Source organism: Lutra lutra, chromosome 12 (assembly GCF_902655055.1).
Source record: "Lutra lutra chromosome 12, mLutLut1.2, whole genome shotgun sequence".
Taxonomy (NCBI): domain Eukaryota; kingdom Metazoa; phylum Chordata; class Mammalia; order Carnivora; family Mustelidae; genus Lutra; species Lutra lutra.
This window is the reverse complement of record NC_062289.1, coordinates 62,385,125-62,404,747: the sequence shown is the minus strand read 5'-3', so window position 1 is coordinate 62,404,747 and position 19,623 is coordinate 62,385,125. Positions and strand designations below refer to the sequence as shown.

The 19,623-nt window shown below is 37.7% G+C and overlaps 1 protein-coding gene across 6 annotated transcripts in view; it reads right to left on the bottom strand.

The window, feature by feature from the left end:
- The window catches only part of CEP192 (centrosomal protein 192), a 135,270-nt gene that overhangs the window by 54,421 nt on the left and 61,226 nt on the right, over positions 1-19,623 (bottom strand). For all 6 annotated transcript variants that reach the window (XM_047698551.1, XM_047698552.1, XM_047698553.1 and 3 more), the window contains 4 exons: positions 16,771-16,897; positions 15,431-15,549; positions 8,849-9,677; positions 8,637-8,763 (listed from right to left, as the gene is read on the bottom strand). In XM_047698551.1, the coding sequence (XP_047554507.1) occupies positions 8,637-8,763; positions 8,849-9,677; positions 15,431-15,549; positions 16,771-16,897 (1,202 nt within the window). The remainder of the gene's footprint in view (positions 1-8,636; positions 8,764-8,848; positions 9,678-15,430; positions 15,550-16,770; positions 16,898-19,623) is intronic.

Below are 19,623 nucleotides of genomic sequence, written 5' to 3'. Positions count from 1 at the left end.
CTGAGCAATTAAGCAATGCACACCACAGCACTGTGACTCAGACATTCCAAACCTAGGAACTAATCCTAAGGAAAAAAAAAAAATCAATGCTAATTATAAAGACTCTGCCAAAAGGATACGTCTTAAAAATGTGCGAGAAATTAGGCTATGGCACAAACATACAGTAAAACCCTATTCAGCTATTTTAAATCATGCTGTTAAGTACTATCCTTTGACTCAGAAAGATGTTCGTGGCATTAAAAAAAAAAAAGATTCGAAAGCAATAAATATGAAAAGATCCCACATCTACCTAACACACGTGCCATGTTCTGTTAGCCAATACCCATCCCAGGGCCAGGTCAGCCCGATGCAAGGAGAGAGACGAAGCAGCAGAGCCCCATTGAAGAGGAACAACTTCTGAGGACAGCAGCTACTGCAAGCACACTCGGCCCTGTTGTTTCAGTTCAGCTCTTACTGGACTGAATTTTACCCCATCACTTCTTTTTTTTTTTTTTGCACAAAGTTCAGAATACACAGCTGGGCATCACATAGAGAGAAAACCCCATTTTGAATTCTGTATCTTTGGAAAGCCTCAAATTGAGACAATGGTATTGACAAAAAACTAGTTAGTGAATTTCTAACCAATGGTCACAGAATATTAACCAAATTGCTTCAGGCCTATTTCAGCTTCTGCATGACATGCACCCACATGGGCTCCTACATGCATGTACACACATGCACATGCACAAGCACACGCACACACACACACACACATACCATGATACAACATGAAAAAAGTTCTGGGTTACTAGGGTGATGTGCTGCATTACTCTAGTTCCTTTTTTTTTTTTAAACGATTTTTATTTATTTATTTGAGAGACAGAGAGAGCAAGCAGGGAGGAGGGGTAGAGGGAGAGGGAGAAGCAGACTCCCTGCTGAGCAGGGAGCCCAATGCAGAGCTCCATCCCAGGACCCTGAGATCATGACCTGAGCTGATGGCAGATGCTTAACTAACTAAGCCACCTCGGCATTCCTAGTCTAGTTCCTTTGATTGAAAGGAACGAATGCATTTTGGGTGTATTTTCTCAAATAATGAGAAGTGAACTGTAAGAACACTTGGAAACAGAGAAGCCTGCGTGGCTTAGTCAGTTAAGTGTCCAACTCTTCATTTCAGCAGGTCATGATCTCAGGATTGTGAGATCCAGCCCTGGGTCAGGCTCTGTGCTGGGTGTGGCGACTGCTTAAGATTCTTTCCCTCTCCTTCTGCTCCTCCCCTTCTAAAAGAATGAAAACATGGTAATATAGAAATTTTAGCTAAGATGTCAAACTTCAAAGGAATCCCAAAGCTGCCAAGGTGCCAGCCACACGGAGATAGAAAGGCAGTTCTGGAACTAGAAGGTCTAAATCAGCTCTATGGACCTGCTGGAAACCAGCTGGAAGACTAGCTAACAGGAATGCTAATGAGCAGCAAAACTTACCAGATAAAAAGTACACTCACCAAGAAAAGGTTGCCACTGAAGAGAGAAAAATTCTGGCCAACAGTATAGCTATAATAAATATTAAAACAAAACACAAAAGAGCACCTGGGTGGCTCAGTCGTTAAAGTGTCTGCCTTAGGCTCAGGTCATGACCCCAGGGTCCTGGGATCGAGCCCCACATCCGGCTCTCTGCTCAGCGGAGAGCCTGTTTCTTCCTCTCCCTCTGCCTACCTCTCTGCCTACTTGTGTTCTTTCTGTGAAATAAATAAATAAAATCTTAAAAAAAACAAACAGGGGCACCTGGGTGGCTCAGTTGGTTAAGGGTCTGCCTTCGACTCAGGTCATGATCTTGTGGTCCTGGGATGGTGCCTCACATTGGGCTCCCTGCTCAGCGGGGAGCCTGCTTCTCCCTCTCCCTCTATCCCACCCCTGACTCAGGCACTCACGCTCTCTGTCTCTCTCAAATAAATAGTCTATAAAAACAACAACAACAACAAGAAAACCTTAATGCAATGCAAGTTGGTAGAAACTAGAGAAACAGAATAAAAATATCACACTCAAAAAAAAAATCACACTCATTTTACCATATTAAAAAAGTACAAGGAGAACTTCAATAAAAATAAATGAACACAAAACCAAAGTTGATGTTGGCAGCAATAACAAGCCTAACTGATGCTAGAGAAGATCAGTGATGCAGATGATAAACACCTGAGCCACTACCCCACGGTAGAGTAAATGTATAAAGAAACGAAAATTAGGGAAAAGAAAATCGTCATAAATGACCAGAGAATGGAGTGTCAACTAATGGGAAATAAAGGTTCTCAAGAGGAAGAGAGAATCGATGGAACACGGTCAACAATCAAAAGTAACAGAAAACAAAACTTCCTCCGCTGAAGAAATAACTATGTATACAGAGTTTACCATAATTCAGGAAAATCAATGAAGAAACTGACACAGGCATTTGAAGTTGACAAGGAAAAAAAGAGAAAGCTGTAGTAGGAAGCTCAAACAGAGCTGGAAATAAGGCTTAGATGAAAATGCATACTCTGCCCCAGGAGAACAGATACACAGCACCGTGACAGTCACATGATGGGAGTGCTACACAGCAATGCACAAGAGGAGCTACTGGTACAGGCAACCACAGGATAAATCTCAGAAACAAGTCAAAGCGTTGGCAGCTAGACACAGAAAAATGTATGATTCCACTCATATGAAATATAGTAACAAAAACTAACCTATCATGATACAACTGGGAGGCAGGGTGGGAGTGGGGAAGGAGGAGAATTGATTTGAAAAAGGCAAAGGGTCGGGGGCGCCTGGGTGGCTCAGTGGGTTAAAGCCTCTGCTTTCGGCTCAGGTCATGATCCCAGGGTCCTGGGATCGAGCCCCACATCGGGCTCTCTGCTCAGCAGGGAGCCTGCTTCCTCCTCTCTCTCTGCCTGTCTCTCTGCCTACTTGTGATCTCTCTCTGTCAAATAAATAAAATCTTAAAAAAAAAAAAAAAAGGCAAAGGGGGGCACCTGGGTGGCTCAGTTGTTAAGCAACTGCCTTCGGCTCAGGTCATGATCCTGGAGTCCCAGGATCGAGTCCCACATTGAGCCCTCTGCTCAGCGGGGAGTCGGCTTTTCCCTCTGCCCCTCGCCCCTCTCGTGCTCTCTCTCTCTCAAATAAATAAAATCTTTAAAAAAAAATAAAAGAGGGACGCCTGGGTGGCTCAGTGGGTTAAGCCGCTGCCTTCGGCTCAGGTCATGATCTCAGGATCCTGGGATCGAGTCCCGCATGGGGCTCTCTGCTCAGCAGGGAGCCTGCTTCCCTCTCTCTCTCTCTCTCTCTCTCTCTGCTTGCCTCTGTCTACTGTGATCTCTCTCTGTCAAATAAATAAATAAAATCTTAAAAAAAAAATAAAAGAAAAAAAATAAAAGAAAAAAGCAAAGGATTGTTAATGGAGGGACATACATGTTTTATATATTCTAGGTGGTAATGTTTAAATAGGTGTATGTAAGTGTCAGAAACCCACTGAATGAAACCCCTAAGATGTGTGTATTTTACTATATGTTAATTATACATCAGTAAAAATAAAATACAACAACGCATACTGCGAAATCCTAAAATTGGGTTAGGAGTGGGCCAAAAATCTGACAGTAAGCACTCTAGTAGGCTAAACCACACCCCCAAATGATTCATGGATTAATCTACATGCCAGGGAGTGATGAAGAGATCTCAACTAGTATTTGCTTTGGTGGCTATGGCAGTAAAACACGTACGCTGCGCAACTCAGCAACACTCCCTCACTCTCACTGCATCTTCCCCTGCGATTTTAATTCAGAGCACACTTACCCTCTTCTAAATTGGCCTTTTCTTTTTAAGTCCTGTTGTGTTGCCCCAAGCTAAGAACTGGGGTTGCAGGTGCCTGGTTAGCTTACCCATGTGGAGAAAGCTTACCAATTCCATGGTCACTTTAGAAAGGTTAAATATGACACCCTCATTCAAAGTATCTGAACATATAGCAAGTTCATGAGAAACGTTAGTATTCCCCTAAGGTATATTTCCTATACATAATAGATAAGTATATTTTCTTAGAAAGACAATCAATCAATCAATCAATCAGGTGAGTCCAAGAGTAATAAGACCAGCCAGCCAGCATTCTATCTCTGACCAAGGGCAGTGTGATGGAAAAAAATAATAATGTAAGGCTTTATATGAGAGTACTAATAGTTTTTATTAAATGCCTTCATATGTAATTTAAAAATATCAAAACCACAGAAAACAAGATGAAAACTGTAAAGTACGCACAGGAAAGGAGACACTCCAAAAAACACTGCAAGGAATGCAGAGATCAAAAATGTGAAATGCAAATAAGATGAAAGAGAAATTAAGAAAGAGCCAGAGCATTGTGGTGGTGGTGAAGTTCTGTGTTTCTGATTGTGGTGGCGGTTACATGAATTCACACCTGTGATAAAATGACACCAAATTCTACCCACACATTCACTGTTCCCACGACAAGTTTCTGGTGATGACACCCTGCTATAATTATGAGAGATGTAACCACTAGGGGAAACTGATTTAAGTGGATATGGGAATCCCTCTATAATACCTTTGTAACTTCCTGTGATCTATAATTTTTCCACAGTAATAAGTTCCTAAAGGATTAAAGAGAAAATAAATGCAGTTGTCAAGCAAAATAGATCCCACATATGCATCATTAGAGTTCTGGGGGCAGTAAAGGGCTGGAGCAAATTTTCCTTCAATAAATAAATGCTTGAATTCCCATATTGAAGGGTATACTGTATGATGCAACAAAATAACCACGAAAAGTCAACACAGAGATACAGCCCAATAAAATTAAACTAGACTTGAAAGAGAGCATCTCTGGCATAAGCTTACAAAAAGACCAGGTCTGAGGCAGAAAGAAGTGGGGTGCCTCAGATTTCCCTCCTACATTCCACAGAAACAGTAAAGCAATTCCTACAAAAGACTTAGGGGAGGAAAATATAAGCCAAAGATTTTAAACAAAGCCATGCTATGCTTTCATTACAAAAGCCACAGGTTAACTGTGGAACATAAAAGAGCCTAACAAGTACTGTTCCCTCCGTTGTCTCAGCAAACTACCACAGGACCAACTTCCTTCAGTGGAGAGAGAGGAAACACCTGATGGCTAGAAAAGAATGTATCTAATACAGAATAAAAACTAAACAAGTGTAGGATACAGTGATGAATCAAAATGCAAATGAAATGCCAATGCAGAAATTATGTAACTAAAAAAGAAAAAAGCAGAAAGGGAAAGAACATGAGAATAAGCTCCCTAATTGTCTCATTGGTGATAGAGGCTATTATGGGTTGAGCTGTGTTTTCAAAAAACCGTATGTTAAAGTATTAGTCCCCAATACTTAAGAATGTGACTTTATTTGGAAATGGGGTCACTGCAGATGTAATTAGTTAAAATGAGGTCATAGTGGAAGAGGCTGGACCCTTGATCCACTGTGAATGCAGACGCAGAGATTAGAGTAATTCATCTAGAAACCAATGGACGCCTACAACCATCAGAAGCTGAAAGAGGTAAGGAAGGGTCCTCCCCTAAAAGCTTTAGTCTAAAGATTTTTTTTATTTGTAAGTAATCTCTACACCCAACAAGGGGCTGGAACTCACAATCCAGGGATCAAAAGTTACATGCTCTATCAACTGAGCCAGCCAGGCACCCCTCCCCTAAAAAGCTTCAGAGAGAACATGGCCCTGAACTTCTTGCCTACAGAGTATGAGGTAATACCTTTCTGTTGTGTTAAACTACCCAGTTTGTGGCACTTTGCTATGGCAGCCATGGGAAACTAACACAGTGGGACTCAAAGAACACCATTTAAAAGCTGGCAAAACAAGTGTTCAGATGCAGAAGCATATTTAACAGTACAAAGATAAACACTCAGATGACTTTACAGACAAATATTAGAGGGGAGACAAAGGAGAAATATCAGTAAATGACATGAATCATGACAAGTCAAGACCAGGTGACCTTCAAATTTGATTGGGCTGGATGACTTCTAATGTCTTATAAACATGAGCCGTTAAACAAGAGGTGGCCGTGTATACGAAAAAGTGTTTCAAGACGAGGTATCTAAGAGTCACTGAAACAGGAAAGAATTTAAGCCCTCTACTAATAGTTAACTCTAACTTACCCATACCATTTCAGATGAATACGCAAAAACTCCAATGGCAGCCAGGGAAAGAGTTAACAGATAACTTTGAAATCATATATGACTTCAACCTGCTTCAAAATACTGAACATTTTTTATAACTTCACCGTTTAGGTAAGTTCTTCTTTTTATTAAAATCTTTCAATAGAGAAACATATAAAAGATCTTTTATAAAGCCATAAAAGGGGCACCTAGGTAGCTCAGTTAGATGTCCAACTCTTGATTTTGGCTCACGTCATGATCTCAGGGTTGTGAGACTGAACCCCAAATCAGGCTCCACACTGGACGTGAAGCCTGCTTAAGATTCTCCCGGGGCACCTGGGTGGCTCAGTTGGATAAGCGACTGCCTTCAGCTCAGGTCATTATCCTGGAGTCCCAGGATCAAGTCCCATATTGGGCTCCCTGCTCAGCAAGGAGTCTGCTTCTCCAGCTGACCTCTCTCCTCTCATGCTCTCTCTCATTCTCAATCTCTCTCAAATAAATAAATAAAATCTTAAAAAAAAAAATTCTCCCTCCCTCCTTTCCAAAAAAAAGCCATAAAAGACAAAATTCATAAATTTAATAATAAACTTTTTATATGGCAAAATAAATAAAAGCAAAAGTAAAAAGAAAAAAATGCTTCTATAGACTAGGAACTATATAACTCATATCACAAAGGGCTATTCATTCTCCCTAACATCAAGGGCTCCGAGAAATGGAGAAAAAAAGACTAAAAATCCATCAGAAAAATGTGCAACAAACATGAACAGATATTTCATAGCAAAAGAAATACAAATATAGAGGAAAAGATGCCCACTATCACTCCTAAAAAACATGAGTTAAAGTTATACTCAGATACTATTTCTTTCACCTTTCAAAGTGTCAACTACCAAAAAGTTGTATAAACATTGTGTGGATGAGGGTGTGGGAAAACAGGCTCTCTTAAACTGCTGGTGGGAAAATTAAATCAGCAATAATATTAATTAATTAATATGGTTTAATATTAATTATAATTAATAATTGTGATTAATTATAATTAATATTAATCATATTAATCAGTATTAAATCTATGGCATGGCTATACTAATTTAAATGTGTACATGAATGCAAATACTCTGATCCCAAAATCTCATTTCTGGGAACTTAGCCTATAGATGATCTATTTTACATGACCATAGTGACTATAATACAAACAAAGCTGTAATAAGTAACCTTACACAGCAAAACACAAGAAGTGTGTAAAGGACTTTATATTGAATATAAAAAGGGATGATAGTAAGAATATATATTCCTATTTGGTTATGCATGCATAAAGAAACTCTAGAATACCTAATAAACTAACAACAGCAGTTCCCAAGTGAGGAGATTGGAGAACTAGGCAGACAGGGAACACCGTAATGCAGGGAAATACACACAGGCACATGAGTGCATATACACATATATACATATGTATACATTTCATATATACAAATATATACATTTACAAATACACATATAAACATTTCATAAAGCAATAAATCTACACCATTCAAAAGTTATATGTACATATATCTATGTAATTTTTGAATATGCAGATTACAGCATTTTTGAAAAATTATGTTTTAAAATGTTCTTACAATAACTTGAGTTAAAACCTATGAAGTATTAGGAGTCTTCTTCTAACCCTTGAAAAAGTATCTACCAATCTCATTAGCATTAAAAAGAATCAAATTAATACAAGATAAAAAAAATAATATCCAAACCTTTAAGCTATTTAAAATATTGATAAGAAAACAGTGAGATGGATACTCTCATCATACACTGATGGTAAGAATGCAAGTCTTTTAAGACCTATTTAGATAATAATTTGCTAATAATTTCCTGAGCTGGCAACTTCTACTCACCTATCCTTAGAAAATTAGTCAAAACATGGAAAAAAATTTTATGGGCAAAGTTGTTCATCTCAGTATCATTAAAATGGCAAAACAAACAAAAGATAAAATAAAGTGGGGGCACATGGGTGGCTCAGTGGGTTCAGCCTCTGCCATTGGCTCGGGTCATGATCTCAGGGTCTTGGGATCAAGCCTCATACCAGGCTCTCTGCTCAGCATGAAGCCTGCTTCCCCCTCTCTCTCTGCCTGCCTCTCTGCCTACTTGTGATCTCTCTCTGTCAAATAAATAAATAAAATCTTAAAAAAAAAAAAAGATAAAATAAAGGGACAAAATACAGTAAAATAGAGTGTCTACCACTTTCCACCAGGAGCATCAAATAATCCATGGCTGATTCACTGTGCAGACTAATTTTCTCTTAAATACAAAGAATCAGTATAATAAGTGAAAACAGCAAAGTATAAAGACTTGCACAGAAAAATGGCTTGAAACAAATTCATAAAATATTTACAATGGTTACCTCTGAGAAATGAACCTATAAATGATTATTTTTCTTCTCTACACTTTTTCCAATTTTCTCATACTGAACACATATTTTTTATTTTTAAAGAAAAAGGAAAAAAAAAAAAAAAAGGTAAGCACCTACCCTGATAAACTTGTTCCAGAAATTTCACTAGGAGAAGAATGACTCAGTGGAGAAGAGGAAGGTCTGAAGCTATCCTGGTCATCCTCTGAGCTATGTCCACCATGCTCAGGAGAGTGATTTTTCAAATCTATCAGAGAGGTGTTATTTTTGATGAGAACAACAAAAAAATCACTTGTAATTTTGCGAACATGACCAATTACTTCAATACTTACCAACATTTTTAGGTGTAATTATGGAATGTTTTCCAAAAGTCACATGTTTTTCACCACTGCCTGCTTCACTAACACACTCATTTTGTCTCTGATTTTCTCTACTGTTTGGTATTTCTTCACAGTCTCCTGACAGCCAAACGGATGCTATCCTGTGGTTCCTTACTAATGAATACCTATTAGATGTTGGAGTGGATACTGAGGTGGCTGTTTCACAGTTACCAGTATCTGGTAATTTGTTGTCCATAGGATATGTCTTCACATCAACTATGGTACTTTCATTCTCTTTTCTATTTGTAAGAATTGAATTTGGACAATTTGTTCTCAATGATTCTTGATTCTTGCTCTCTCTGTTTTCACCATAAACAGAAAATGCTTTATTTTCTTCTGGTTCCCTTATACTTACATTAGTGGCACCTAAGTCCACTGTATGGATGTCTTGTGTAGTCTGTTCTTTTGGCAAAGATAAATCCCACAGACCAGATGTACCAGCTCTTGAAAAGTTTTCTAGTCCACTTTCATATCTACTGAGTTCTGTTTTTTTAAGGTATTTCTCCATGTCAAACATGCTGGATCCATTACTTTTTTCTGTATCATTAGGCAAGAAATGAGGCAGCATGGAACAGTCCTTTTGTTTATTATCTTCCTGAAAAGTCTTCTCTCTGGTTTTATTTGAAAGTGCCTTGATCATGGCAGCAAGCTGGGCAGGATCGGTACTTACTGACGCATCTGCAATGGCTGAAGCGATGGTGCTTATCCTAAGGACAGAATCACTGCCAGTAGGCGGCTTGCTTTTGTATCTTTGGGGTTGGCTACTCATGAAGAAACTGTCCTAGAAAGGAGAAAATTCACATCAGATAAATTTATCTCAGTTCCCATGGACATACACATATTAGTTTAATCTTTAGATGTCACATAAAGTTTAACAGCAGATAGAAATTAATGGTATACCAATTAAATATCCTAATTAAAAAACAGATAGCTGTTATCAACTTTAATTACAGAGTACGGGGTTACTCACAAAATTGGATTATCAATTATTTTTGAAAAGTCTTCAGGAGTTGAAGAGATGCTAAAGAGGTGTTAAAACTGAACCAGATGATAATTTAAAACAAAAAATTAAGATTACTGGGATTGAAAAACCTTTGAGCCATTGTGATTCCAAGTATAATTCTTGGTAATTTCATTCAGTTGTTAGAAATGAGGAACACTAGCAGTCTCAGATCACTTTGATCCAGGTACTGGGATTGAGCTGATTGGAGCTGGGCCTCAGTCCTTATGAGAGCCAGCCTACTTTTGGTTCGTCTTTTCTCCTAAGGTGTGTAGCCCTTTATGGTCTCATCCTGAAGCATGGTTACATGGCTAGGCTCTCATCATTGGTGGGCACTGAACTCTGTTTTTATTCCTTCACTCCCATAAGAACACCTTTGCTAAGTTTCTTCTTAAAACTCTTATCCATATCATCTTCTTTAAACTCTTATCCATATCATCTTCTTTTTTTTTTTTTTTTTTTTTTCCATAGCATCCCACAGGAAAGAGCATCCTCAGTACTGGGATTCTTCCTTCTCTTGGATTTGGGCCCAGTAGTTTTTTGTTCCTTTTTTTTTTTTTTTTTTTTTTTTTAGCTCTCCTATGCCTTCTAAGAGATGCTTCTGGATACGCTATCCAGTTCTAACTGTTGTCAGCCAGAGTTGGTTTGCATTGCTTAGTCTGCTATTACTGGAGACAGAAGTTTTAACTTGCATTTTTAAAATATTAAATAGGTTTATGTTTCTTTGACGTGGCTTCCATTTCAGTTGTTTACCCGTGGTTCCTATTTATGTCTTGCTAGTGTTCCTCTTTCACGTCAGAAGCAAACACAAATCCTGTCTGGAAGACTATCTCCCATGGCCTCAAATTATTTCAGCGACTTTTCCTGTAAAAGGTTAAAAGCAAAATAGGAAAAGATACAACATACAAACACTCAATAAACACTAAAGAGCGAAAGCTGGTGTCACTTATGTTAACACCGGACTAGACTTAAGACATAAAGCGTAACTGCAGACAAAGGCAGTCATACACAATGACAGAAGGTCTGATTCATCATTAGAACAATTCTAATTTGTATGTACCCTAAAAACCCAGCTTCAAAATTTTTAAAGCAAATAATGCCAGATTCACAGTATGTAATAGACAAATCCATAATCATAGTGTGAGATTTTAATATCTAAATAACTGAAAGAACAAGTACAATATTTTTAATGATAGTTTCATCACTATGATTTAATAAATTTTTCTAAATAAAATATACAAAAGAGAGCAACCAAAGATCACACCACAGGCATTCCTGTCATGTGCACAGAAAATATTTTCAAAAATGGAACAAATGTTGAGCCATACATAATGTTTCAACAAACTTCAAAGGACTAAAACCAATCTTTCTCTGACTACAATACAATAGGCCTAGAATCAATATTTAAAAATTTGGAAAATCCCTAAATGTTTGGAAACTAGGCAATACACTTGCATAACACAATGGACCAGAAAAATCAGAAAATATTTAAAATGGAATTATAAAGACAGTATGACTGGGGCACCTGGGTGGCTCAGTGGGCTAAAGCCTCTGCCTTCGGCTCGGGTCGTGATCCCAGGGTCCTGGGATCGAGCCCCACATCGGGCTCTCTGCTCCGTGGGGAGCCTGTTTCCTCCTCTCTTTCTCTGCCTGCCTCTCTGACTACTTGTGATCTCTGTCAAGTAAATAAATAAAATCTTTAAAAAAAAAAAAAAAAAGAGAGTATGACTTAGCAAAATATATGTGATGTAAAAAATAGTACAGGATGCAACAAAATCCCTGCTTTCAGGGAAATTTATACCATTAGATGTTTATGTAAGAAAACCAGAAAGGCAGAAAAATTAAGCTTAACATTTATATCTAGAAGTTAGAAAAACAACAAATTAAATCCCCAGAAAATATAAGGAAGGAAATAAAGACCAAAAAATATGAATAGAAGACAGAGAATACATAAAATGAATGAATTAATAACATTGAGAAATACCTGATAAGAATGACTAAGAAAACAGAGAGGGAAAAGAGCCAATATATAACAAAGAAGATATTCCTTAAGAACCTAAAATATTAAACAATCACAAGAGGATATTACGGTCAATATTTGTCAATTTATACAGAGTGATAGATTTTCAAGTTTAGATGAAAGGTTGTAATTCCTAGGAAGCTACAATCTTAAAACTGACACAAGTTTTAAAGATCAGAATAGTCCTATAACTATTTAAGAAATCGAGGGGCACCTGGGTGGCCCAGTCAGTTTAGTGTCTGACTTTAGCTCAGGTCATGATCCCGGGGTCCTGGGAACAGGCTCCCTGCTCAGTGGGGACTCTGCTTGTTCCTCTCCCTTGCCCTCTGCCCGTTCCTCTCCCTTGCCCTCTGCCCTTCACCCTGCTCATGAAGTTACGTGCTCTTTCTCTCTCTCAAATAAATAAAATCTTAAAAAAAAAAAAAAAAAGCTGAGTCAGCGATTAAAAAGTATTAAAGAAAATTCCAGACTCTGAGGATTTCACCAATGTATGCTATCAAAATCTAACAGCACCAATTTTAAAAAAATAAATAAATAAAAATAAGAGTACCATTCTTCTACTTTCAGAAAAACAGGAAAAAAAAAATGAGATGATCAAAACCTTGATAACAAAACCAAAAAGGCATTCTGCTCACTCACAGACCCAGCACTCTAAATAGACCATAAGCAACGAATCCAAGGATCTATAAAAAGGATAGGTGTATTCCAAGTATAGAAGAACAACAGAACATTTAAAAACTATTTCTTGTGGTTCACCACATTATCAGAAAAGAAAAGCTGATGCTTGCTTACCTTGACAGATACATAAAAGCATTTGACAAGATTCAACTTCCTTACAAGTTAAAAAAAAAGCAAACTAGCAGACAAGTATCAGAGTGAATTTTAAAAACCGATAATAAATAAAAACTACAGCACCCATCTAATTTACCTTTTTCTTCCAAATTTTAAAATTCTAGTTAGTTAACAGACAGTGTAATACTGGTCTCAGGAGTGGAATGCAGTGATTCATCACTTACATATAAACACCCAGTGCTCATCATAACAAGTGCCCTTCTTAATGCCCATCACCCATTTAGCCCATTCCCCACCCACATCCCTCCATCAACCATCAGTTCGTTCTCTATAGGTAAGAGGCTCTTATGTTTTGCCTCTCTCTTTTTTTTACCCATGTTCATCTGTTTTGTTTCTTAAACTCTACATATGAGTAAAGTCATGTGGTATTTGTTTTTCTCTGATTTATTTTGCTTAGCATAATATACTCTAGCTCCATTCATCGATGCAAATGACAAGATCTCTGATGGCTGAGTAACAGTCTATTTTAGATATACGCCACATCTTCTTTATCCATCCATCAGTCAATGGACACTTAGTCTCTTTCTGTAGTTTAGCTATTGCTGAACTATTTAGCTATTGCTAATGCTGCTATAACCACTGGGGTCCATGTGCCCCTTCGAATTTATATTTTTGTATCCTTTGGGTAAATACCTAGTAGTACAATTGCTGGGTCATTGAGTAGCTCTATTTTTAACTTTTTGAGGAACCTCCATACTGTTTTCCAGAGTGGCTGCATCCATTTGCATTTCCACCAACAGTGTAAACGTGTTCCCTTTTCTCCGCATCCTCGCCAACATCTATTGTCTCCTGTGTTGTTCATTTCAGCTGTTCTGACAGGTGTGAGGTGGTAGCTCATCTTGGTTTTGATTTGTAGTTCCCTGATGATGAGTGATATTGAGCATCTTTTCATGTGCCTGTTAGCCATCTGGATGCCTTCTTTGGAAAAAAGTCTATTCATGTCTTCTGCCCATTTCTTAACTAGATTATTCGGTTTTTGGGTGTTGAGTTTGATCAGTTCTTTATAGATTTTGGATACTAGCTCTTTATTATGCAAATATCTTCTCCCATTTGTAAGTTGCCTTTTAGTTTTGTTGTTTCCTTCGCTGTGCAGAAGCTTTCTATCTTGGTTAAGTCCCAATAGTTCATTTTTGCTTTTGTTTCCCTTGCTTCAGGCAACGTGTCTAGTGAAAAGTTTCTATGGCTGAGGTTGGAGATGTTCCTGCCTATGTTCTCCTCTAGGACTTTGATGGTTTCCTGTCTCATGTTTAGGTCTTTCATCCATCTTGAATTTATTTTTGTGTATGGTATAACAAAGTGGTCCAGTTTCATTCTTCTGCATGTTGCTGCCCAGTTTTCCCAACACCCTTTGTTGAAGAGACTGTCTTTTTCCATTGGATATTTTTTCCTGCTTTGTAGAAGATTAGTCAACCACAAAGTAGCACACATCCAATTTAAAAATAAAATACTGAAGAGCTTTCCTGCCCTGTCAGGAAACCCCAACATCATTACTTTTTCTTCAACACTGCTCTGAGGTATAATCGGGTAGGTTAGTCAAAGAAATTGAAGGTATCAAAATCAGAAAGGAAAAAAACTACTGTTATTCTCAGAAGATAAAACTGCATATATAGAAAAATCCAAAGAATCTACAGGTAATTATTAGAGTTAATAGTAAATTGAGCATGGTCGCTACATATAAGTTGAGTATTTGAAAAAACATGTATTTCTGTTTAGCCAAAAAAAGGAAGAGTGAAGCTAAGAAAGGCAGTATTAAAACACTGTTTCAACAAGTTAGAAAGAAATCCAAATGATGTGCAGTCATCTCTGCACACCCACAAAACAATCATAAAATACAGAGAAAAATTAAAACCTAAGTGGAAGGATATATAATTTTCATGAATTCTAAGATTCAGTATTATAAAGGTGTCAAGCTGACTGACAGATTAAATGGAACACCAGTTAAAAGCCCAACAGTACTACCGGTTGGTTTGCTGAAGGTGGCAAAGTGATTTTAAAATATATATGGAAATGCAAATGGTCAAGAACAGTCAAGATACTTTACAAGAAAAATAAGGTAACAAGACTTACAAAGCCACAGTGTCATATTGACATAAGACCCCAAATGTCCAAAGGACATGTCTAATGGGCATAGCAAAAGCAGGGTATTCTTATAATAGAATACTACATATAGTAATGAAAATGAGTTTCTTCTTATACTTAAAATAGGTGCATCTAGCAAACACAAGTGAAAAAAAATCTAAGAAAAAGAATACATGGTACATTTCTTAAAAATAAAATTCAAAAGCAGGGAAAATTAATAGCACATAGAAGGAGTAGTGCTCAGAAGGGGGAAAAAAATGGTTTCTGAGCTACTACTGATGTTCTTTCTCGACCTGGGGGTATGCACGGGTAAGCCGTGGTAACTCACTGACTGTAAGGTTGTTTTATAAATTTATGTATCCTTATTATTGTTAGTATGTACGTATGTACTTGGCATGCATATTTATTATACATTGACTAAAATATTCCTGAAAATTCAAAGGACATTTATCATAAAACTGAATCCAAAAAAACCCAACCAATATTATACTGTATATATTTTTCACATGTGACCTTATGTTGATCTTATACAAGAACTATGACAATGCAGTTTCAGTTTTTCTCTATGGAAAGCTCAAGATACCTCTGTTTTGCTGTTAGTGGCAGTTAATGTCACATCACTTTCATCCACTTGTGAAATACTCTCCAGTTCTTCAGCCTGAAGTGTAACTGATCCTTCACTTAGCTGTGCTTTTAAGTCTCCTATAGAAAATAAACAATAATTCAACTTACATCTATATGCTACCTCACAGAAACAATCTGTGGGATAAGGACCACGCAGCATGACTAACTGCCAAGGAAGAGTCTTTGGACCTCAATTTGATTTTGCCAAGTTTAAACTTTAGATTGTGGATTTTAATCTCTCCCTTTCAAGTACTGACAAACTCATTTAATATTTTCAGCTTTAAACATTTCACAAATATACAATAAGCTGAATTCAAAAATGAGTACTTCTTGGGGCACTAGGTGGCTCAGCTGGTTGAGCAGCTGACTCTTGGTTTCAGCTCAGGTCATGGTCTCAGGGTTGTGAGATCAAGTCCCATGTCAGGCTCTCCACTGAGTGAGGACCCTGCCTGAGATTCTCTCTCTCTCCCTCTGTCTCTCTCTGCCCCTCCCCTGCTGCTCATGCACACACTTGCTCTAAAAATGAATAAAAATAAAAATGAGTCCCTCTTTACAACAATAGAAAATCAACTAATTTTATATCCAATCTCTTCATCCCAACTCCTCCACTAGATATAGGCTCTTTAAGGACTGGAGCAAATCTTGTACAATTTTATATATGTAGCACCAGGCACTGTACTAACAAAAAGTAGCTGTTCAGTAATTGTATGTTATTACTGAGAAAGTCTGATTTTAAATATTTATCATGGAGGGGTGCTTGGATGGATCATTTCATTAAGCATCCAACTCTTGATTTTGGCTCAGGTCAAGATCTCAGGGTCATGAGCTCGAGCCCCGCATCAGGTTCCACACTCAGCAGGGAGTCTGTTGGAGATTCTCTCTCTCCCTCTATTCCACCACCCCCTAAGATAAATAAATAAATCTTTACAAAAAATATTTATCATGGATACTTGTCATACTTAGACTATTATGGTCCAAATCTCAAAATATTATTTTAAGCAAAAGTCTAATTAAGTTCATTAACTCAGTAGTTGAATAGGCCAAAATTAACTAACCCATTTGAACTAACCCATTGAACAAATGAAGTATTTCATTACAAAAGGATTTAGGTGGATTTTGGTTGACTTGTTTCCACTTTCGACTAAAAAGGCAATACGGGTTATATAAGAATAAAATCTGTAACAAATACTGAAAAAATTCAAAACAATATATACATTTTCACTCATTAACATGATCACAGAACCACTAACTTATAGTTTAAAAAAAGGTTACTAAAAACTCCTTCATTTAATCCATTACCTGAAAATATATCATGCTTAAGATGAGCCATTTCTTTTTCCAAATTACTTCTTGATACATCAGATTTTCTTATGAGAGCAACAGGTTCTCTCTTCTCTGGTGATCTAATAAAATAACCAAATGATGGCTACAAAATAAACATGTGAGTTATTTCCTTAATTTTTAACTGCTCTGAGAAATTCTAGACTATTTTATTTTACTATTGGTAACCTAGCTAAATTACTTCAACAAAATAATTGTTCTTTTCATTTAAACTCAACTAGAAGTAAATTTTAAAAGTCTACTTTTATTTACTTACTGCCATATTCAATCATCAAACTAATACTGTCAGATAAGCTGCTCTAAGAAATCCAAATTCAAACCACCCAGAAAATATACTTCATTCCTTCAGGAATTATTATGGAGTAGCTACTGTGTCAGGCACTGTTTATCATCAGTGTGACATATCAATGAGATAAAAGATAGAATGTCCTGCCTTCTTAAAACTTATAAGTATAAGGGTATTTATTTTATACAATACATCCACAAAAATCTGTATTAAGATTAGTTGGGGGTGGGGGGAAGATTAGGTTTGTTCCTAGTACCTGGAAGAAAGTGCTAAGGAGCGGGGAATTCCCACTTGTCTTTCTTATACAACTTTGACATGTCAGACCTGAAATGTAAATTCATTAAATGCACTCAATTTTCAATTGAGCTTCACCTGGGAATTTCTTCCCTTGATCCAGCAACTTGAATGCAAGTAACATTTCATAATTCAAACCAAAACAGAAATTCTAAATGATAGATCTATTTTTCCATGATCCAGTGCTTTGTTTGTTGAGTAAGGATTTCATTTAATCTTCAACTTCTCTCATAACGTCAAAATCCCAATCAATCCAGGAAGGAAAATCTGTCTCTCCAAAGCACTTATTTTCATTTTTTAATTCACTGCACAGACAGGAATGTATAGGGATGGGATGTGTCAGGGAACCCCAACATCATCACTTCTCTTTAACACTGCTTTGAGGTGTAATCAGGTAGGCCAGCCAAAGTAACTGAACATACCAAATGCAGGTACCAGTTCAGATCAAATTTAAGTCCTGTATCTGGACTATCAGAGTTCTAACACCATGGCTACTATTTCAAATTATATTTAGTAAAATCCAGTTTTAATACCACTCCCTCCAATAACCAAACTCCCTATAAAGAATTTATCAAGCTTTTTGACTCTACCTCCAAAAGGAATCTTGAATCCTTGATTTTTCTGTGTCTATACTATAATTCTAGACACCGGCCTTCACATCTCTTCCCAAGTACGAACGCTCTGCCTGCTGCTATTCCTCTTGCCCCTCTCCACCCAGGTTCCATATACAGTAGTAGCATCATGTCACACTTGGAGATGGCGCCGGCACGACGACAAAGTTGCTTCCTGCCTCCAAGCATTTCTTCCCAATTAATTTCAGATGAACCCAAGTCCTACAATGACCCCTCATGATCTGGTCCTGATATTCTTCTACCAATGAACCATCCTACCCTCTCTCCCTTCCCCCATTTAAATCAGCAACTCTGGCCTGCTTTCTGTTCCTTGAAATGCCAGTCTAGTTTCTACCTCCAAGCCTACACATAGATGGTCCCCCTTTGCTGGGAACACTCTGCCTCCAGATCTTTTGGCAGCCTCCTCCTTCCCATCATTTAGGTCCCAGTTCAATGCCATCTCCTCAGAGGTCGGTCGCCCTGACCACCACAGCTAAAGCAACTTCTTTTTTTTCCCCCACAATGTTCCAAAATGCATTGTTTATGTACCACACCCACTGCTCCATGCAATACGTGCCCTCCATAATACTTACCACAGGCTCACCCAACCTCCCACCCCCCTCCCCCTCCAAAACCCTCAGTTTGTTTCTCAAAATCCACAGTTTCTCATAGTTTGTCTCCCCCACTCTTCATAGAACTTACTATTATTGCTTACATTTTCAAATTTTTATATGTATTACAGCTTATTAAACCAAAACTTTCCTATATTCCAAAACATGTTTTCAGGTAAAAGTTTAAAAAAAAAAAAATCTTCAAATTCTTCCCGTCAACCAATGATATAACAATAGCAATATCAACTAACAGGTATTGAATGCTGCAAGTTAGTCTTGGTGCTAAGTGCTTTCTTTTTTTTTTTTTTTTTTTTTTTAAGATTTTATTTATTTATTTATTTATTTTTTAATTTTATTTTTTATAAACATATATTTTTATCCCCAGGGGTACAGGTCTGCGAATCGCCAGGTTTACACACTTCACAGCACTTACCATAGCACATACCCTCCCCAATATCCATAACCCCACCCCCCCTCTCCCAACCCCCCTCCCCCCATCAACCCTCAGTTTGTTTTGTGAGATTAAGAGTCACTTATGGTTTGTCTCCCTCCCAATCCCATCTTGTTACATTTATTCTTCCTACCCCCTTAACCCCCCATGTGACAGATGCTGGCGAGGATGCGGAGTAAGGGGAACCCTCCTACACTGTTGGTGGGAATGCAAGCCGGTGCAACCACTCTGGAAAACAGCATGGAGCTTCCTCAAAATGTTGAAAATAGAACTACCCTATGACCCAGCAATTGCACTGCTGGGTATTTACCCTAAAGATACAAACGTAGTGATCTGAAGGGGCACGTGCACCCGAATGTTTATAGCAGCAATGTCTACAATAGCCAAACTATGGAAAGAACCTAGATGTCCATCAACAGACGAATGGATAAAGAAGATGTGGTATATATACACAATGGAATACTATGCAGCCATCAAAAGAAATGAAATCTTGCCATTTGCGACGACGTGGATGGAACTAGAGGGTATCATGCTTAGCGAAATAAGTCAATCGGAGAA